Source organism: Dictyostelium purpureum (genome assembly GCF_000190715.1).
Source record: "Dictyostelium purpureum unplaced genomic scaffold DICPUscaffold_359, whole genome shotgun sequence".
Taxonomy (NCBI): Eukaryota; Evosea; class Eumycetozoa; order Dictyosteliales; family Dictyosteliaceae; genus Dictyostelium; species Dictyostelium purpureum.
The window spans coordinates 12,244-33,787 of record NW_003519695.1 but is presented as its reverse complement, the minus strand read 5'-3'; the positions used below and the strand labels follow the sequence as shown (position 1 = coordinate 33,787).

General features: G+C 26.7%; 9 protein-coding genes across 9 annotated transcripts; 3 read left to right on the top strand and 6 right to left on the bottom strand.

Annotated features, from left to right (window-relative positions):
• Positions 1 to 3: 3 nt before the first annotated feature.
• Positions 4 to 436, top strand: DICPUDRAFT_50561 (uncharacterized protein; the record flags this gene model as incomplete). Its single annotated transcript, XM_003292617.1, has 2 exons — positions 4 to 179; positions 263 to 436. Coding segments are annotated over 2 exons (204 nt in total), but the record flags the coding sequence as incomplete, so codon positions are not given.
• Positions 437 to 635: 199 nt separating this feature from the next.
• DICPUDRAFT_83269 (uncharacterized protein) lies at positions 636 to 1,223 on the bottom strand (the record flags this gene model as incomplete). The annotated part of the gene is made up of 2 exons (XM_003292610.1): positions 636 to 709; positions 770 to 1,223. The coding sequence occupies 2 exons, from the start codon at positions 1,221 to 1,223 to the stop codon at positions 636 to 638; spliced, it is 528 nt and encodes a 175-aa protein (XP_003292658.1).
• Positions 1,224 to 1,721: 498 nt separating this feature from the next.
• Positions 1,722 to 2,698, top strand: DICPUDRAFT_157402 (uncharacterized protein; the record flags this gene model as incomplete). Its single annotated transcript, XM_003292616.1, has 3 exons — positions 1,722 to 1,979; positions 2,052 to 2,363; positions 2,459 to 2,698. The coding sequence occupies 3 exons, from the start codon at positions 1,722 to 1,724 to the stop codon at positions 2,696 to 2,698; spliced, it is 810 nt and encodes a 269-aa protein (XP_003292664.1).
• Positions 2,699 to 2,751: 53 nt separating this feature from the next.
• Positions 2,752 to 5,146, bottom strand: DICPUDRAFT_83267 (uncharacterized protein; the record flags this gene model as incomplete). The annotated part of the gene is made up of 4 exons (XM_003292609.1): positions 2,752 to 3,120; positions 3,195 to 3,375; positions 3,455 to 4,587; positions 4,901 to 5,146. The coding sequence occupies 4 exons, from the start codon at positions 5,144 to 5,146 to the stop codon at positions 2,752 to 2,754; spliced, it is 1,929 nt and encodes a 642-aa protein (XP_003292657.1).
• A 651-nt stretch (positions 5,147 to 5,797) lies between these two features.
• On the top strand, positions 5,798 to 6,687 carry DICPUDRAFT_83266 (uncharacterized protein; the record flags this gene model as incomplete). Its single annotated transcript, XM_003292615.1, has 3 exons — positions 5,798 to 5,800; positions 5,869 to 6,073; positions 6,146 to 6,687. The coding sequence occupies 3 exons, from the start codon at positions 5,798 to 5,800 to the stop codon at positions 6,685 to 6,687; spliced, it is 750 nt and encodes a 249-aa protein (XP_003292663.1).
• A 330-nt stretch (positions 6,688 to 7,017) lies between these two features.
• On the bottom strand, positions 7,018 to 13,600 carry DICPUDRAFT_50558 (DEAD/DEAH box helicase; the record flags this gene model as incomplete). Its single annotated transcript, XM_003292608.1, has 2 exons — positions 7,018 to 13,308; positions 13,396 to 13,600. The coding sequence occupies 2 exons, from the start codon at positions 13,598 to 13,600 to the stop codon at positions 7,094 to 7,096; spliced, it is 6,420 nt and encodes a 2,139-aa protein (XP_003292656.1). The 3' UTR covers positions 7,018 to 7,093.
• A 265-nt stretch (positions 13,601 to 13,865) lies between these two features.
• On the bottom strand, positions 13,866 to 16,531 carry DICPUDRAFT_99416 (uncharacterized protein; the record flags this gene model as incomplete). Its single annotated transcript, XM_003292607.1, has 4 exons — positions 13,866 to 14,390; positions 14,427 to 14,992; positions 15,087 to 15,772; positions 16,472 to 16,531. The coding sequence occupies 4 exons, from the start codon at positions 16,529 to 16,531 to the stop codon at positions 13,948 to 13,950; spliced, it is 1,755 nt and encodes a 584-aa protein (XP_003292655.1). The 3' UTR covers positions 13,866 to 13,947.
• Positions 16,532 to 17,226: 695 nt separating this feature from the next.
• DICPUDRAFT_99415 (uncharacterized protein) lies at positions 17,227 to 19,964 on the bottom strand (the record flags this gene model as incomplete). Its single annotated transcript, XM_003292606.1, has 4 exons — positions 17,227 to 17,862; positions 17,912 to 18,006; positions 18,081 to 19,769; positions 19,857 to 19,964. The coding sequence occupies 4 exons, from the start codon at positions 19,962 to 19,964 to the stop codon at positions 17,301 to 17,303; spliced, it is 2,454 nt and encodes an 817-aa protein (XP_003292654.1). The 3' UTR covers positions 17,227 to 17,300.
• A 977-nt stretch (positions 19,965 to 20,941) lies between these two features.
• Positions 20,942 to 21,334, bottom strand: DICPUDRAFT_12105 (uncharacterized protein; the record flags this gene model as incomplete). Its single annotated transcript, XM_003292605.1, has 1 exon — positions 20,942 to 21,334. A coding segment is annotated over one exon (393 nt), but the record flags the coding sequence as incomplete, so codon positions are not given.
• Between the last annotated feature and the right edge of the window lie 210 nt (positions 21,335 to 21,544).

Genomic DNA, 21,544 nt, shown 5'->3' with positions numbered 1-21,544 from the left:
TACAGTGGTAGTATTTGTTTAGATATTTTAAAGGAACAATGGAGTCCAGCTTTAACTATACCAAAAGTTTTATTATCAATTAGTGCTTTATTATCAGACCCGAATCCAGATGATCCATTAGTTCCAGAAAGTGCACACATTTTTAAGACAGATAGAACTAGATTCGAAAGTACTGCCAGGTAAGTTTTATCATCCAAAATAAATCGACAAGATTTGCTGAATATATATACTAATTTCTTTTCTTTTTTTATTTTCCCTACAGAGAATGGACCAAAAAATATGCATCATAAAATAATCATAAATCCACATAGTTATTTGCTCTCTATCCACTCCCATATGCAAAGATAGAAGCCGCCTCCCCTATATTTTTAGAAATAGGCACCTGTTGTTCACTTTATATATTTAAAATAAATAATATTGTCTATTTTCTAACAATAAAATTTTTTATTTTTTTTTATTTTTTTATTTTTTATTTATTTAAAGTTATAATTTAGTTTAGATTATTTATTATTGTATTAAAAATGGTTTAAAAGATTAATATTCCGAGTCTTTAATAACAAAAAATTATAAAGTTAATTAGCTTATTATTTTTTTATTTACAAATTTACATTTTATTTTGTTTTATTTATATTTTATTATTGGTCTTTAAATTTAAAACCCATTTCTTTTAAGAATTCGGATGCCTCTGCTCTATGATTGGGGGGTATACCTATAAAATAAAAATGGTTAATAAAAATAACAATCAAACTTATAATATTGTATTTTATACCTTTCCAAATTTCTTGTATTGCATAGTTTGCTCCTGATCTAAAACCTCTCTTTAACCCATTAATAAATCCTTGACCAGTGATTAGATAATAAAAACCAAAAATAAAAGATAAAAATATTGTTAATGCTGTATACTGTTTCTTTTTAGTTGAATCTAATTTACTGATGGCTTTTAATAATTCACCAATTACTTGGGCTTGTTTCATTTGGAATTCAGATCTTTCTTCATTATTAATATTTATACCGCCTCCTTGATCATATCTCTTTCTTTTTTCAGGGTCTCCTAAAACCTGATATGCTAAATTAATTTGTTTAAACTTTTCTTCTGCTCCCGGGTCTTTGTTTTTATCAGGATGATATTTTAATGCAAGTTTTCTATATGATTTTTTTATTTCATCTTGAGTACAGTCCCTATTTACCTCTAATATTTTATATAAATCCATATTTTCTTTCATTTTAATTTTGTTAAATTAAAAAATAAAAATAAAAATTATTAAAAAAAAAAACATAAAAATAAAATAATTTAAAAATAAAATTAAAAAAAATATAAAAAAAAAAAAAAAAAAAAAAAGATCAAATTTTTAAGTCTACATTTATAAATCTTCTATGGATTTATTTTGGGATATGTATTAACACTAAACATCATTATTTATGTTTTAAATTCTAATTTTGTATGAAATAGTAAATAGAAAAGAAAAATTTATTTATTTATGTTAAAAGTTTGATAAACAAAAATATTTTATTTATTTTATTACAAGAATTGTATAAATTCATTTTTTAAATAATTGTTTTAAAGAATTAGCAGAATATTCTTAAACAAAAATTCGAATTTTATTTATTTTTTTTATTTTTTATTTATTTTTTAAATTTTATTTTTTTTTTCAAATTTTTTTTTAATTTAACTTTTTTTTTAATTTTTTTTTTCATATTTTTCATAAAGGAATTATTTTACAATGAGCAGAGTTTTAAGTATTGTTACAGGTGCCAATAGAGGATTTGGTTCATCAATTTGTCAAGAGTTTGTCAAATTCAGCCCAAATAAAGAACAACACCTCGATTTCATTTTATTTGCCAGATCTGCAGATTCATTAAAAAATACTAAAGAATCAATTAAAACTCTTTCAAAGGTTGCAAATGTTATTGAAGAATATGGCGTAGAAATGTCAGATATTCCACAAGTTGAAAAAACATTTAAAGATTGTTTAGATAAGGTAATTATATAAAAAGCGATTTATTTTTTAAAAAATAATTTATTAATTTTAACATATTATTTATTTATTTAGATCGAATGGAATAAATACTCAAAAATTTGTTTAGTTAATAATCATGGTACCCTTTATAATTTAGATAAAATTGACACATTTACAGATTTTCAACATATTCAAAAAAATAATGATATCAATATAACTTCATTTGTTACAATTTCATCATTGTTTTTAAGAAAGGTTAAAGCATTACCAAACTTTAAAGACCTCGAAGTAACAATGGTTAATATCACTTCATTAGCAGCAATTAAACCATTTGAATCTTGGGGTTTATATTGCTCATCAAAAGCTTTTCGTGAAATGTTTTCAAATGTTATTGCCGAAGAAAATGTAATTATACATTCAACTAGTTACAACAATTTAAATTGATACTAATATAATATAATGTTTATTTTATATTATTTTTATTTTATATTATTTTTTAGAAATCATCACCAAATTTCAAAGTTTTAAATTATAGTCCAGGTCCATTAGATACTGATATGCAAAAAGAGGTTAGAGAAACATGCTCAAGCGAAGAAACAAGACAATTCTATTTAGAATTAAAGAAAAATAACAATCTTGTCGCACCAGGAGACTCTGCAAGAGCTCTTGCTAAATTAGTTTTTACCTATGAATTCACCACAGGACAACATATTGACTATTATGATATCAAAGAAAAATAAAAGAAGTTTAAAAAAAAATTAAATTTATATTATTTAAAAAAAGTTTTTTTTTATTATTTTTTTGTTGGTATTACATTGCTTAGTTTTCTTTCTTCGTCTAAAAGTTTAAGATTTTTGATCCAACTATCTTTAATTTTTTCGTTTTCTGCTTCAAAGGTAAAGATTAATGGTTTTTTGCCTTCAGGGTCGGAGATGAATCTAAATTTAGTAGGACTACCCGGAATTTCTTTAAACTCGCTATTATCTAAATTGATTTCAGCAAAGTACTCTATTATCTTTGATCTGAATGTTTTGTGTTTACCCAAGACAATTAAATCATTAAATAGGTACACATTAAACTGGCCATTATATTTTTTACTTGAACATGTTATATCTAATATACCTTCTTTTATCCATCTTCTAGATGATTTGAATAATGAATCCTAATATAATAAAATAAACAAAGATTTGTTAATAATTGGATAAATTAATAAATATACTAGTATATTTTACTTACAGGACAACCTTTTAATTCTTTTGCAATAGTGACAACTCTATCTTTATTTTCTCTTAGTTTTTTATTATTGTTAATATAGTCATTAATTTTGTGGATGGATTGATGAGCTTCTAAAAGTTTTTGATATTCTGGACTGTTTTGATTTGTATATTTTAATATTTCTCTAAATAATAGTTCATATCTATAGTATATATAAAAAGTATTAAAGGTATTAGTTTTTTTTTTATAATTTATTTTTTTTATTATTTTTAAATAAATACCTTGGTATACGTTGAACTGGCATAATTAATAATGATCTAATATCTAAAGAGTATTTGTATTTACTTTGACAATCTTTAAAGAATTTTGGTGAGGTTTCTTCGATTTTCTTTAGCTCTTCCATTGCTAATTCATAGTTGTTTATATATGCAACATACAGTTTCATTTCTTTTGATTTTTCTATATAGAGATCACCAATCTTTTGTTCATTCTCTGGTAAACTGAATTCATATTTCAATTTAAGTAGTAAATCCTTGCTGATAACCAGAAGAGCTTCAACATTGCTAAACAAAGCATTGACATCTGATTGATTAATACTGCTCATTTCTTTGGTATTTAGTTTACTTTCTAATGGAAGCTTATAATACAAAAGTAGCTTTTCCAATGAATCTGAATAACTTTCTTCGGTTGATAAAAGCTCATTTAAACTTTTCATTCTTTTTCTTTGATTTAGTTCGGCCTCCGAAGTAATGGTTTCTTTATTTTTATCTCCTTTTATTGATAGATCATTTAATTTCTTCTCTATTGGGTATTCTTTTGATATGTTTTTGGTTTCTTTAATGCTTTCTTGTTTTTGTTGAGGTGTTTGAGAAGGTGTAGGAGTACTGTGTTTTATTTCAGCAGGTGGGTCTAGAGGTTCTAGATTTTTTCTTTGTTTTTGAAATGGTTGTTGTCCTTGGGTTGTTACTGGTTCTTGTTTTATAGAGTGGAATGAATTGGATTTAATTAGTGTTGAGCCTGAACCATTTATATTGTTTTGTGTTTGTTCAAAGTTATATTTTTGTTCTCTTTGTCTTTTTTGTTCCTCCAATTGTCTTCTTTGCTGCTCCTCTTTTTGTCTCTGAAGTTCAATTTGTTGTTGCTGTCTCTGTTGTTGTCTTTGTTGTTCAATTTGTTGCTGTCTTTGTTGCTGCTCTCTTTGTTGTTGTTCTCTTTGTTGTTGCTCTCTTTGTTGTTGCTCTCTTTGTTGCTGTTGTCTCTGGTGTTCAATTTGCTGCTGTCTCTGGTGTTCTCTTTGCTGTTGCTCTCTTTGTTGCTGTTCTCGTTGTTGTTGCTCTCTTTGTTGTTGTTCTCTTTGTTGCTGTTCTCTTTGTTGCTGCTCTCTTTGTTGCTGTTCTCTTTGTTGTTGCTCTCTCTGTTGTTGTAAAAACTTGTTGTTGCTGTTGTTGTTGCTGTTGTTGTTGGATGAATTGCTCTTGAGGGGGTTGTTGTTGCTGTTGTTGTTGGATGAATTGCTCTTGAGGGGGTGGTGGGAAAGATTGACTACGTGCTAATGGAGAGCCTCTTTGTTGCTGTTGTTGGGGTGGAGGTTTATAGTATTGTTGTTGAGGTTGAGGTGGGCCACCATATCTAATCATTGGTGAAGGTGGTTCTCTATGGTCGAAATCGTCAAAATTATATCCGTATGGGGTTTGATAACCTATAGGTGCATTATTTCTTTCAATAACTCTATATTGGCCAATTACTGGATCCCAAGTTACAGTTTCATTTGGTTGAAAAACAGGAACATAACCTGGTGGTGGTGGTACTGTCATTCTACCTTTTGGTGGATAGGTAGCTGGTATTGGGTGGGCTCTAACTAAATCATTTCCATTTACCTGCACAGGAACACCATTAACATAAGTAATTGAGGCACTTCGTGGGGGTGGTCTATGTGATAATCCTGGGAATAATCTAAGACTATAATCATCCATTACTTGCTTTAACAAAATTTATCTATAATAATTATTATTATTATTATTGGTATTTTTTTTTTAAATTGTGTAATTATTATTAAAAATTATTATTGTTTTATTATTATTTATTTAGTTGAAGTGTTTTTTTAAAATCTTCATTTTTATTTAAATTAAAATTAAATAAAATTACATTCGATATTTTAAATAAATAATTCTTTTTTTTTTTGCGGATCTAATAAATTTTTCATTTTTAAAAAATAAATATTAAAAATATAAAAAAAAAAAACAAAAATGAAATAAAAAATTAAAATTAAAATTAAATTAATTTGTTTTTAAAAATTTAATTTTAATTAATTTTAATTAATTTTAATTTTAATTTTAATTTTAATTTTAAATTGGTATTACTTTTATTATTTTTCATTAGATTGTTTTATTTTTATTTTATTTTTTGGCAAAAGTCCTTTTTTTTTCCTTTTTTCTCTTTTTCAAAAGTAATAAATAAAAAATTAAAACTTTTTTATTTTTTTCAATTTTTTTTCTTATTTCATTTTTTTTTTTAATTTTTTTTTATTTTTTAATTTTTTTTTTTTAATTTTTTTTTTTTTTGATTATTTATTTTTAATCTATTAATTTTTTATTTATTTTTTTTAATTATACTGCAAAACCATCATGGTAAGGTCTTGATGATGATTTCACAATTTTTTAACATGATTATTAACTTAAATTTTTTTAATTTATAGAATAGATTAACAACTGATCAAAAACAAAAGTGTGTGGATTTTATGAGCATCACCCAATCAAATGAAATAAAGGCAATTCAATATTTAAGAGATGCCGGTTGGAATCCAGAAAATGCCATTGACAGATATTATTCAAACCCAGCAAATATTACAGAGCCAAGATTAGATAAAAAAGCTATTGAGGCTTTATTTAAAAAATATAAAGGTAGGTATTTAAAATTTTTTTCTCAAGACATACCAAAAGAAATTCTAATTGTTAAATGTTTTATTTGTATAGATGATGAGGATTCAATTTCAGAAAATTTAGTTAATCTTATCAAGGATGTAAATATTTCAGAAGAATTTATGGAATTTGCATTCCTTTGGAAATTTAAAGCTAAACAAATGGATTCAATTTCAAAAAATGAATTTATAGATGCAATGGAAAAAACAATTAAATGTGATAGTCTCAAATCATTGGGAAATTATTTTGTTCAAGTCAAACAGCAATTATTATCACCAGAACCAAATAACCCACACTTTAAAGAATATTATCAATATATTTATGATTTAGGTAAAGCTACTAATCAAAAAAATGTTTCACTTCAAATGTGTATTGAACTCTGGACAATTGTATTAAAACCAAAATTCGCAGATATTCAAATTTGGTTTGATTTCTTAAACTCAAATCATAAATTAGCAATCTCAAAAGATACTTGGAACCTATTTTTAGATTTTATTAGAATTGCAAATGATGATATCTCAAAATATGACTCAGATGGTGCTTGGCCTGTATTAATCGATGAGTTTGTTGATTATTATAGAACACATAAAAAATAATAAATAATAAATGATAAATAATAAATAATAAATAACAAAAAGTAACAATAAGTAACAATAAATAACAATAACAATGAATAACAGTAACAATAAGTAACAATAAGTAACAATAAATAACAATAAATAACAATAAATAACAATAAATAACAATAAATAACAATAAATAACAATAAATAGCAATAGATAACAATAAATAACAATAAACAAATAATAAATAATTATATAAATAATAGACAAGAAAAACTCTAAAAAATAAAAAACTAAAAAAAAAAAAATATTTATAAAAATAAATAATAATAAATTTAAATAATTATTAATTATAATATTTTTATAGATTATAAATTAAAATAAACAAAATAAATATTTTTCAAAAGATATTTATATTAAAATTTATTTTATTATTGTTTTAATTAAATGATGCTAGTTTTTCTTCTTTTTTATCAAATAATTTGATGTGAATTGAGGAGAAGAAATCTAAACCCATATAGGTATCAGAAAATAATTTGATATAGTAATTAGTTGAAGATTGACCAAATGGGGCTTGATCAACTTTAAAGTTTGCTGTGATTGTATTTGAAATCATTTGGGGAATTCTCTTGAAACCAACCATTTGTTCTTTTTCATTAGTTAATACTAAAATCCAACCTTCATCTTTTTCTTTTGAATACATTGGGGTGTAAGCATGTCCATTGGAGAATTTCTTATTATCTCTAGTGACTCTAACTTTGATATTAAATTCTTGGCCAGAGAAAACTTTATCATTTGAAATTGTATGGTGAATTGAAATTCTTGGTAAATGCTCAAAAACATTAATAAGTTCTTTAGTTTGAGTTTCGGAGAGTAAGCCGTTGCTTAAAATGCATGATCTTAATTTATCGGATGGTACTTTGTTGGTTAATTGAGCGAGATTTTCGATTGGTTGGGTATTTTCTAAAACATTTGATGAAACAAAATCAGAGATTTCTTTATTGAAATGTGGAAGTGTCATCAATGATGAATCATAGTCCCAACGACCTTGAATTAACATTTGTAATAATCTAATGGTTAATACAGCAGTTTGAAGATAACCATTTTCAAATGCAACATCGATCATAGCTTGAAGAATACGAATACCTTGATCGAGAGCTGACTTAGTATCTGTAGTATAATCTGATATTGGTAACTGACATCTTTGGAAGTGAGCTTGTAATAGAAGATGAACCTTTGTATGTTCATTTTCATAATGAGATAATTTGATTGGGAGTTTTTCATTTAATTCTTCATTTAAGATCTCTTCGTTGTGTCTAACTGGGAACTCATTGTATTCAGCAGCATCGCAAAGAACTCTTAAGAGAGTCTTAATGTCGCTATCTCTTCTAATATTTTCAGAGAAGTTTTGAACAGTTCTATAGTTGAGATAATAGAATGAAGAAATTTTACCCATTGATAGTGGAACGATTTCATTATAGTCATTAACTTCAATACAACGTGATTGTTCGAGATCACCTAAAGTTTTATCCAAGAGATCAGAGAGGTATTGGTTAACACTTTCAACACTATTATCTTCTAGGCCATAATAGGATGGTGAAACGACCAATCTTCTGAAAAAGAATGTATTAACCAACCAGTTAATACCACCTTGTTTGTTTTGAATGGTACCTGATACAATTTCGGCATTGATGTGATCATGAAGAAATTCTTTAAGATGACTTTCTACTGGGAATGGATCATAAAGGAATTTCTTATAAAATTGTTTCTTTGGATCGTGTACCATTACAACGGCTTTACCTTCTTTATCGAATTGTGGACGACCGGCACGACCAATCATTTGAAGTACATCGGTAAGTGGGAAATCGACATAACGTTTGGTTCTACCATCAAAATATTCTGTACCCTTAATGATAACTAAGTGTGCTGGTAAATTTACACCCCAAGCCAAAGTACTAGTAGAGATAAGAATTTGAATTTTATTCTCACCAAATAATTTTTCGCAAATTGTACGATCGGAGTCGCTAAGACCAGCATGATGCATACCAATACCGAATGAAAGGGTGTGTCTAAGATGAGCATCTTTAATTTTGTCGAGATATGGTTCGATATCAAAATCTTTAGCAATCCATTGAAGTGGGTCATTATCGACAACTAAATAAGAGATTAGATCTAAAGCTGTTAAACGAGTTTGTCTACGAGATGATACGAAAATAAGAACTGGCTTTCTTGGTGAATAGGTTGAAATTGCAGCAAAAGCTGGTTTGTTCATAGTTTGCATACGTGGGCAATAGTTTTTACCTTGGAAACCCTGAATATGAACCTCGATTGGTACTGGACGACATGATGGTCTAAAGTTAAAGAGACCTACTTTATCAATACCCATCCAATCTGATAAGTCAATAGCATTGGCCATAGCAGTGGATAAACCAACGACACGGATCTTGCAGCCAGTTTGTTGAGAAATCAAGTTCATACGACTTACGATTACTTCTAAAATTGGACCACGTAATTCACCAATTAAATGGATTTCATCTATAATTAATAGGGATACGGAGGTTACATAGCTACGATTCTTCCAATTTCTACTAATACCATCCCATTTTTCTGGAGTGGTAGTAACAATATCTGCATTTTGAAGTGCAATCATATTTGGAGTGTAATCACCAGTTAATTCGACTAGTTTTTTACCCAATTTCTCTTGGAATTTAACTTTCCAATCATTCATTCTTTCACGAACCAAGGCTTTTAATGGAGCAATATAAACAACCTTCATATGTGGTTCGTCACGGAATACTTTGAACATTGCTAACTCTGCGCAAATAGTTTTACCAGAACCAGTTGGTGAACCCAAGAGAACATTATGGTTTGTATAGTAAAGAGTATGGAAAACTTGAGTTTGAATTGGATTAAAGTGGGAGAATTTAAAGAGACTTTCGAATTCTTTATTCTTCAATGCCTGTAATGGTAATGGTTGAAGATCTAAAAGCTCGGTATTAACTACACGGTTTTGTTGTGGTAAAACTAAATGACGGAATGAAATTTCTCTAACACCTTCACTGCCTAACCAACGATCAGAAATATAATGGCAAAAGAATTGACTTGGCATTGGGTTTGGGAGTGGAATAATACAGGAGAGTTGAATTGGATCATTTTGGTTGAAAACTTTTTTGCTCAACATAAAGTATTCTGAATGGAAAATATATTGACTATCGCTATCTTCAATCCAAATCCAGAATGGTTGGCTGTCACCATGAATCTTATCGTTCCATTGGAAAATAGGTATGATTTCGATATTGATACGAATAATATTTGCTGTAATGGGTTGCACTTGAATTTCAAAGTCTAATCTTGGGAATTGTGATGCAACTCTTTTAGTTGCTTTACCAATGATATGATTACCTAATACATGAGCCAACTCACTAACTTCCATATCACAAATGTCTTCTGGTGACCATTCTTTGTCTTCGATTTTCTTTAATGTGTCTGCTTGTAATATTTTCATTTGACGTAATGGTGATTCGAAATACCATTGTTGATGATCAATCATTTTGCAGAGATCTAAAATTACCTTGCTAACACCACACCAACCTCTTTTCATTGTAATTTCAAATAGACCTCTGAGAATTCTTGAACTGTTTTGAACGGTATAGTTTGAATCACTTACTAAACTAAAGCTATCGATTGATGAACGTGATAAATAACTTTGTAATAAACATTTAACCTTTGAATGACTATCAAGAACAGTAGTCTCGTAGAAACATTTTTCTTCTGCTAACTTGTCTAGCTCGGTACTTTCTTCTTCACGGAGTGTAATGTTTTCAAACTCTGAACTATTTGAAAGAATATTTAAAATTTGATCTTGATAAAGTTGGTCATGAAGCATTTCGTTAAAGGTTTCAATTGATGGATGTTTAATATAATAATGTGAAGCGATTCTACCCAATTCGGTCATTGCAAAGTTTTCAGATGCCTCGTCAAAACGAATCATTTTGCATTGTTCCAATTTTCTGGCGGATCTAATAATGATATCACGTTTGAACTCTTCTAATTGAGGATCTTTTGATCTTTGTGAATGTGGGATACCATAACCTAAAGGATTTTGAAGCATTCTTATAAAAAGATAAGTATAACTGAGCCAATTGATGGCTTCATTAACATTTGATACAGTTCCAAGTACAATTTCAGCATTAAGATGATCTTCGAGATTTGTAATAAATTTACTTTCGATTGGCATACAACTGCTCATCAACATTAAATAATGATCCAGTTTATCTTTGGATGTGATAAGGAAACCTTCACCACTAGTGTCGAATTGTGGACGACCAGCACGACCAAAAATTTGCATAACATCAGATATACCTAAATCCATGAAACCACCATTTTTTGCATCGTAAACTTGTGTACCTTTAATAATAACTGTATGAGCTGGTAAATTGACACCCCAAGCTAAAGTAGCAGTACAAACCAATACTCTGATAACACCTTCAGCAAAATATTTCTCTACAATATTTCTATCTTGTCTTAGAAGACCAGCATGATGCACTGAGATACCATATTGGAATAATGAACGAATTTCTTTACTTTTAGCTCTTTCGACTTCTTTTTTAGCGCCGTATGGTGCATCATCTGAATTGAATCTATAGTTCTTTTCACGAGCAAACTCGGTCATAATTTCGGCTGTTTTTACAGTGTCCTTTCTAGAGTGTACAAAAATCATAACCTGGTGACCTTCTTTTAACGATTTCTCTAAACGTTCATAACATAAAAGATTCATATTATTCTTCATTGCCATAATACCATGGTTATCCTTGACACCTATGAAGTTTTGAGTTAATGGAACTGGACGATATGATGAATCAAAGTAGTGTGTACCGGAGGCAGGAGCTCTAATAAATTTAGCAACATCTTTATAATTTGGTAAAGTAGCAGATAAACCGACAATACGAATCATTTCCTGAGTAGTTTCAACTTGACGAAGTGTTCTTGCGACAATACATTCCAATACTGGACCTCTTTCTTCATGAAGTAAATGAATTTCATCAATGATAATTAAACGTACCAATTTAGTTAAGGCTACATCACTACTTTTTCTAGTTATAACATCCCACTTCTCTGGAGTAGTTACAATAATTTGAGTATCTTTTAGTTCTTTTTGAGTTAGCTGCATATCACCAGTGAGTTCTTTTGATACAATACCCAAGTAAGCTAAACACTTTGAAAACTTCTCTGTCATTTCCGATGCTAAAGCTTTTAATGGTGCTATATAGATAATCTTAAAGTTGTCTTTATCTAAATAGCCATATGGATTTGTGTTGCTTTCAATTTCATGAAGAATAGTTAAAAGAGCAATATTTGTTTTACCAGCACCAGTTGGAGCAGAGATTAAAATGTTTTCATTTGATTTATAAGCAGAATCGAAAACACGCGATTGAATACGATTTAAAGTTTTAATTGGACCAAAAGCTTTTCTACTATTCTCTTTGATTTCCTCTTCGATTGATACTAGTTTTTCGTTATCGGCAAATGGTTTGGCTTGTGAATAAGGAACAACAACTTCGGTGTGAGTTTGTTTATCAGTACGAACTGTGCCCTTTGGCAATGCAATTTTACCAGAGAAGGGAACATCAATTGTAATATCTGCACCTGGGAATTCTTTTTGATTGTAGATTGTTGATGGCACAATATTGTTGTGTAAACTTGTATCTAATAATTTAATTTGCTGAGTTGGTGGCTCAACAACACCTTGCTGTTTGAAACGTTTCTTATCTTCCTTTTTCATTTGTTTATCCATATTCTTTTCGTCTTTAAATTGAATAGAGAAATGATTTAATGGACCAGCATGATTTGAAGAGATGTAACCTGATTGAGTTGATGATAAAATACTATCTATATTTTGAATAACATCTCCAACAAATTCAAAATGATCATAACCAACTAAATTAAATAAATCTTCTTCCATTGTTGTTTTCTTATTTCTGATTGCTAACATAATAGTGTTGAATAATTCTTCGCTTGGAATACCTAAAATTTCGGAGATCTCTAAACACCCATTTCTTAACCATTCTTGGGTGAATCGAGAACTTGGTTGTTGAACAGCAATACCACCATCAGCAGCTAATTTCTTTAATTTCTTTGCTTTTTTGATTTGTCCTGGTTGATGTAAGACTACCATTTCACTTAGTGGTGTATTGACTTCATCATCCCTAGTTTTAGCTTCTTCATCGACATTGTTGTTGATTTTAGTGTTAATAAAGTGGTTAATTTCATCAAACAAAGACATTTCATCTTTATCATAATGTATATCGTAAACAGCACCCCATTCCAATGATTCGTGTGAATCAATACTTTGCAATGATTCTTTTGACTGTAATATATCACTTTCAAATGGATTCTTGATTTTTAATAACTCTTGTACGGTGTCATTTAATTTGGTAAACATTTGAACTTTAAAAAATGAATGGAATATTTGTTTTAAAGATTCACATTTTGAATTCTTATCTTTGTGAGGATTTGACACGATCATAAATGTCTCATATACTGCAGATGAAATTTCATCAGATGGTATTTCGTCATCGTGGATCATATCAATTACAATTTCTTTAAACTTATTAAAAATTGCTCTATTTTCTTTTTCTTTATCTCTGTTTTGTCCTAATAAAAAATTATAAGTTTTTATTTTTTTAATTATTATTATTTATTATTGTTGTTGTTTATATGTTTAACTTTTAAAATACATACTTGGATCACTAAAATAACTCCAAGTAAGTTGACCCTTTTCTATAATTCTATCTTTTTCCTTTTTCTTTTCGTTTCTCTTTTTCATAATATCTTTATTACGCTGTAAGACTTGTTCATCAAACATTTGTGGTGGATTTGTTGATAAAACTCTAAGAGTGTTGCTCAATGATGGTTCATATTTATTTTGATTGTCAAATATCCCCATTTTATAAAACTGTTAAAAAAAAAAATAACCAATAATTATTTTTTTATTAATATGAATATGCGTTTGTGTATGTATATTATAGAATGTTATTTATCTATAAATATTTATTTATAAAACTATAATACAATTTATAATTTAATAAATAAAGAATGAAAAAATTTAATAAAAAAAATAAAAATTTTAAAATTTGGAAAAAAATAAAAAAAATAAAAAATAAAAAAAAAGTGAAAAATTCTCATAAAAAAACAAATTGGGAAAAAAAAATGAAATTATGCACCATATTTAGTTTATTTTTTTATTTTTTTATTTTTTTATAATTTGATTTTGTAAAAATTGGTTATGAACTTCTAATTATATTCATAGCCACTACCATAAGAACTATAATCACTAAAGCTATTATTACCACTATTATTACCACTATTATTACCACTATTATTACCATTATTTTTGCTATTGCTATAAAAACTACTAGAGCTGGTATTTAGTCTTTTATTAAAATCAAATGGAGGAGTTGAAGATGAGGATTTTGGAGATTGGATGCCGGCAATACTAAACGAATCATCTCTAGCAAATGGCCTTTTCTTTGGGGCAAACTCAGCACCACTATAAGAATCCTTGCTAACCGATTCATTTTTACCTATGCTACTATTTGTTTGGATTGGGCTATCATTATCTCTTGACACTGTACCACCCCCGAAATAACCATTTAAATCTCTGTTTATTCCATCTAAATCATTTTTAAGGTTATTAAGAGAACTTTTTAGATTATTATTACTATTATCACTATTATCTATATTATTTAAAATATTACCGTTATTTAAAACACTATTTAAACTATTTCTATTATTAATTTGATTGCTTTCATTAGGTCCCATATTGATATTGGAGCCATGTTCTGTATTACTATTATCACTAATATCTGGTCTATCTGTTTTGTCTGATTTGGTTTTTTTGGTTGCTTTGGTAGCTTTAGTTTCTTTTTTTTCACTAGCGTCTTTTTTAGGTCTGCCAACTCTTTTTTTAACATTTGTATCTAAATTTTCATCTGTTGCTTTTTTTTTATTAATATTGTTGTTTATTTGTGTATTGAAATTATTACTATTAGTTTGAACTTGACTATTCACAGTATTAGTTTGAGGAAATTGCATATTTTTATCATTATAAATATTATTATAATTAATATTATTATTATAATCATTATTACTTTCGTAGTATTTTAATTTAGCATTAACCGTTTTTTCGAAATTTTCAAATTTTCTAGCAATTTGGTGTGACTCTCCTATGGCTAAAAACACCAACCTCTTCATTATCGCATGATCATTTTCCATTGCCAAAAGTATTCTCCTTAACATTTTTGTAGCAGTTTCGGTTTTTCGACTCCAACTACCTACTCTATAAAATTTGATTGAAATATTGTTTTATAAATTATAAAATATTAATTTCGAATTCTTTTTAAATTTTAATTTTGCAAAATATAGATACTTACGGATAAATTTCAATATTCTGTAGTAAAACTTTTCTTAATTTTCCTGATGTATGTTGTTTAATCAAATTATTAAAAACTTCATTAAAATCTGTATAATCTTTAGGAAATTTTAAATATTCTAGATCTTCATTTATAGATTCAGTGTTTGCAGAAGATCCTTTCTCTTTTTTGGTGGTTTCTTTATTATTATTTTTTTCTTTCTCTTTTGCTTCTTCTATTTCAATTAGCTTTTTAAATACTTCATAATTTGAATTGATGTTTCCCAAACTAAAGGTTACACCATATTTTGAGAAAAAAATTGAATCATTTGAAGTTATTATTGGTGCACCATGTAAATCCGTATCAAAAACTTGGAAATTTTGCGCTTTAAAATTTCTATTGTGCATGCCATATTTAAAATATCTATTTTCTGGATGGAAGAATAAAAGGAGTAATACTAAAATATGATTGCTGTTTATTCCCCCAAATTCGGTATTTCGAAAGTTCAATTCTTGAATTGCATCACTTAATATATATGCATTTATATCCCTTTTAAAACCAATGAAATGATCTCTTCCATGGACAATCCAAATTAATCTTGATGTTTTCTTTTCCATAGCCAAATAAATTTGTAAACTTTTTTGGTCTAGATGAATTTTAAATCCATTTTTGACATCATAAACGTTTTTAATCTCCTCACATTTAAACTATATAATAAAATTTAATAATTGATTTTTTTAAAAAAAAAAAAAAAAAAAAAAAAAATTTTATTTTAAAAAAAAAATTGATCTTTTTTTTTAGGAGTGATTTAAAAATCATATATTTTGTTTATAGCCAAAAAATACATTATAACCTTTTTACCTTTATTTTTTTTTTTTATTTTCAAAAAATCAAAATAATAATTAAAATAACAATATGTTTTATTTTACTCCTATAATATAAAGGTTTATTTAATTTATTTAAAAATGTAGCTATTTTTATTTTATTAATTTGGGTGTAGTGTGCCCACCAACCATGTTGACCCGTGCTGCACAGCACACTCCACAACAACACTCTATCATAACAATAAAAACACTCAATAGTTTATTTTATTAATTTTTTTACTCAAATTCCCTATTCAAAGTAGCTCTAAAAAAACTGTGATAATTATAATAATAATAATAATAACTAGATACAATTATAATAAAGCCGCCTACCTTGTTAAAATTTAAAAACTTTCTGCAGTAATGTCATGAAAATAAAAAGAAATAATTAAACAATATTGTTATAACCACCACCTTAATAAATAAGTACACAGGAAAAGTAACTTTGCTATGCGTGTAGTACCTCAATAGTATCTAGCAGAGAGCTCTAATATCAAATAAGATGTCTAGCCCATCAAGATAATATATGCCACCGATGTTTACTTCTTGTCTGTGGAATGCTTTCTTATATGCATTGCAATTGAAGAAATATTTTTGCCACATACTAAAAAAAAAAAAAGGGCTATAAACCAAAGCAATACTATCCAAAGTTCACTCAAACCCTAATAAACCGTTATCCCTGCTTTATATTTCTATACCATTTAGAACATTTTTGAGATCCCATGGGATCTCAGAATAGATCAAAGAAATAAAAAATAAATTTAATCCTATATATTTTTTATCCCTAATTTTTTGTGTTTAAATTTTTATAAGTTTTTTTTTACTTGTATACCTTTTTTTTTTGTATTTTTTATCACATCCTGCTGCACCAACTCGATCAAATAAAAAATAAACCATATAGTTAATAAATATGTTAAATATTACTAATTTATAGCTATTCTTTGTTTATCTTATCTTTATATAGTTTTTTTGAAAAAAAAAAAAAGAGGTATTATATTAAATATATATTTATTTAATATAATACCATTTTTAAAAGTTTATAATCAATAAGAAAAAAATACAAATAAAAATATTTAAAGAGCAAAAAAAAAAAAAAAAAAACTTTTTTTTTTTAATTTTTTTTTTTTTTAATTTTTAAAGTTTTGTGGAAAAAAAAAAAGAAATAATTTTTTAGGGTGGACCAATAAATATTAAAATTATTAAAGAATTATTTACATAATTATATGATTAATCTTAATAAAAGATTTAAGTTTATTTTATTTATTTTTTTTTTGTTTTTTTTTTTATTTTTATTTTTTATTTATAGCTACCTAAAAATTTAATTATATTTTTAGATAGCCATAAATAAAAATTTGTTGATAATTATATTATATTAAATAAATTTATTTTTTTTAGTATCAAATATTTCGTACATTCTATCCATGAATCTTTGTTTATAGAAACCTGGTTTAACGGCAGAGATACCTCTTCCATCTTTTCGGGTAATGTAAACCTTTAAAAAGTGTTCTACTTGTTTGTTAAAGTTGTAGAGTTGCAACATATCGATAACACCAATAAAATAAATTTCTTTTGAGTCTGATGATTCGATACCCTTTGAATAATCGATTATACTACTACTACCACTGCCACTGCTACCATCGCCACTTGTATGATTGTTATTTATTAAGTTATTTAATTCAAATTCTTTTCTTTTTTGTTTGAAATTATCATCGTTTGGTAATACACCAATTAATAATGAATAATCCATAATATTTAAACTTTGTAAAAATGCTGCATCCTTTTCCAATTGCTTTACTATTGATTCTGGGTTAACTGACTCTTGTAATGATAATAATTTTCTATAATTTACAAAATCTAGATCTAAACCTAAACCCATTCCTTTAAAGTTTGGATCATGACCACCCCTATTAATTCTTGAACCTTTAATATCGTATCTTTCTTTTCATTTTAATGCCACTTGGTACTGAGCTAAATACATTTGACATTACTGCTAAATAAATGGTATGATCATTTGGCATTGAAACCTTATGACAACCATAAAATCTTAATAAAAATGAATTTTTATTTTTTGAAAAATGCTATATTTAAATTTTAGTTTTTAAATTAGTAAAATATATTAATATATATATATTATTTTGTTGTTTATACTTACTTCATAAAAATTGTAAATTTTTTTCTTTAATAATATTGATTCTTGTCTTGTAATGGTTTTAATTAAAAATTTATTATCTGGAGTAAAACACATAAAACTACCACTTTTACCTTCGGAGAATTTTTGATTGCTGAGATTTTCAAAGAATGAAGATGCTTCGAATGATTTTAAATAATCTGATGGTGAAATATTATTAAGAGCTCTAATTTTTGCAAAAACAACTGGGCAATAATCTTTAAATTTATGATGACCAACATGACCACCACTTTCATAAGCCTCGCTAAATAATTCTTTTTCAGTATAAACTTTAAAATCTTTAATTGATGATATTGAGTTTTGATAGGTTTGAGATTGTTGATGATAATATGTTGTTGAGCTATTATTATTACTATTGCTGTTTTTATAACCACCACTACCACTATTATTATAATTGCCACTACCATTACCATTGACACTGCCAATACTTGAATTTAAATTAATCAATCCACGTGATCCACTACTATTATTATTATCATTATTATTATTATTATTATTATTATTATTATTATTATTATTATTATTATTATTATTATTATTATTATTATTATTACTATTATTATTATTATTATTACTATTGCTACCATCTTTATTATCTTTTTCATGTGGTAAGTGTTGATAAACTATTGGAGAATTTGAGAATAATGGTTCGGTTGTAGCATGAATAATATTGTCGTTAACTGAAAGTTTTATACCACACAAAGAGCATGTTAAAATGCTTGTTCTTAAGTAACTAGCCAATTGAGCAGGATCTTGACTATCGTCTTGAAGAGATCTAATTAAAGGAGTATTTTCGGTTTCACCAATGTATTTTTGTGTGAAAGGTAAGTATTTTTTTACATTATCCAAGAAGCCTCTAAGAATTGATGGATTTGATAACCAAATAATAGCATTCACAAAACCTTGAATACTGACACCAATAGCATCTAAAAACATTAAAGCATTGGCATGATTTGGAACATCTTTATGGCCTGCAAACTGAGCAATTCTATGAGCCAATGGACCAGCCCAACAAAAAATGAAAACCATAGTATATGTAGACATACGCAAAAGCATATTCTTACGATTACGATCAGTCCAATGTCTGCTGGAAGTTGAACCCAATGCATTTCTTGTTGAGATTGCAGCTATTACTAACGATGATATAGAGATTAAAATATATGACAATAGTGGTATAAAGAATAATAAAAGAAATGGCTTGTTATTTGATTTAATCCAACATGTACCATCACCTGAAGGACCAATTACTGAAACACCTTGCGAAAACATAATTGCTGTTGTTGTTAATGAAAAACCCCAAATCCAAATATGATAGAACTTTGAATAACTTGATGTATTTTCAAAAGGTCTGCTCGTACTTATAATTAAATTTAACGATATCATACCACTCCAACCGATTGATGCTAATCCAAAAAACTGTTGGAATCCCGCTTGTAAAAAGCATGGTCCGTTTTTACCTTGAAAACTATCTGAATGTGGTAATACCGATGTGATTAAATATTTTAAACTGAACATTACATCACACACCGATAAAAAGAATATCATACGAGTTGGATGCCTTCTTAAATCTTTAATAGTAATAAAAGTAATAATAACAAATAATGCCCCAATAAATGATAATAATGCTAATGATCCTGAAACCCTGTATAATAACTAAATTTCATTAAATATATATATGTTCGATTAGTACCATTCACGATTATTACATTGCTGTTATTCTATATACTCTATTCTACTTACATGTATCTCTGGACTTTCACTGCTGCTATTATGAGCGGACGATGATGATAAAAAAAAATTAGTAAACCCTGCTTGAGAATCACTTAACAAGTAATTATGTGTTGCCATTTTTTACTAATTTTTTTCTATGATTATATCTAATTATTTTTAAAATAGATATTTTTATTTATTTCCTATGTACATAAATAATTATTATTATTATTATTATTTTATTATTATTATTAAGCTTTTACTGGTTGGTGGTGTAATTACTATTATGATTAATTTAGAAATCTAATTTATATTTTTTCTTTTTTTTTTTTTTTTATTAAAACCTAAAAAAAAGAAAAAAAACAATAAAATAAAATAAAAAAATAAATATTATTTTTGAAAATTTAAAAAAAAAAGTTTTTTTTATTTATTTTTTTAAAATTTTTTTTTTTTAGAAATTATTAATCGTAAATATTTTGAGAATTATTATAAAATATATTTAATATATTTATATAAATTTATTGAATATTTAGTATTGATGCCTTATTACGAAAATGTTTAAGAAGCTTTTACTATTATTATTTTTGATGATGTGTGAATAAAAAAGATAACTTTTTTTGACAAAGGAAAATATTTTAAAAAATTTTAAAAAAAATTAAAAAAAAAATAAAAAAATAAAAAAAAACTTTTAAAAATAAATAAAATAAATGCTTCATACGCTTTCTTTATGATTTTCGAATCGCTAAGAAAAAATCATATGACGTTTGAAAAAAAAAATTTGGTTTGTTTAGATATTTTTATAGGTTTTTTAAAACCCAAGAAAATCTTTGAAAATTTTATTTCTTTTATTATTATAATGTTGAAAAGATAAATAAATTAATATAATAGATAAAAAAAATTGTTAATAGAATAAAGAAAAATGATTTTATGGTTACAATAGTATTTTTTAATGTTTTTATAATTTATAAAAATAGTAGATGAGGTATTAAATATTTTTTGTTTTTGGATGGTGTTAAAAAACACCTTTTAGTTATAATTTTTTTTTTTTTAAATACTGCAATCAAAAAAAAAAAAAAAAAATAATTTAGTTTTTGAGACTAAACTATTTATTGTTTTTCTGATGATTGTGGATGGTATTTGTTGACAGCAGTCATACCTTGAAGAATAGCGTGTTTGGCAAGTTCACCAGTTAAAATGATACGAACAGCAACTTGGATATCACGAGAGTGGAGAGTGTGTCTCTTTTTCTTTTTGGCTAAACCACCAGCTTCATTGGCGATACGTTCGAAGATATCGTGGACGAATGAGTTCATAACGGCCATGGCTTTTGAGGAGATGGTGAATTTCTTGTTTTCAGATTTACCGGTGGATGGGGTAATTTGTTTTAATAACTTGTGGATATAAGTTGAGAAAGAGGTGTAATCAGACTTCTTTCTTTTGGTTTTTTTCTTTTCACCATCAGCGGCGGTCTTGGTAACTTTTGGAGTTACAGCTTTTTCTTTGTTTTCAGTTGGTTTTTTACCTGCGGCTGGTTTGACCATTTTGATTATTTGTTTGTATTGGTTATAAAAATTTTAAAAAAAATTATATAAAAAAAATTTGGAATATGAAAATATAAATGAAATAAAAAAAAAAAAAAAAATTTAAATAGAAAAAAAATTTTTGAAAAATTAAAATTTTTTTTTTTTTTTTTATTTCTCCTCCATGTATACACCATC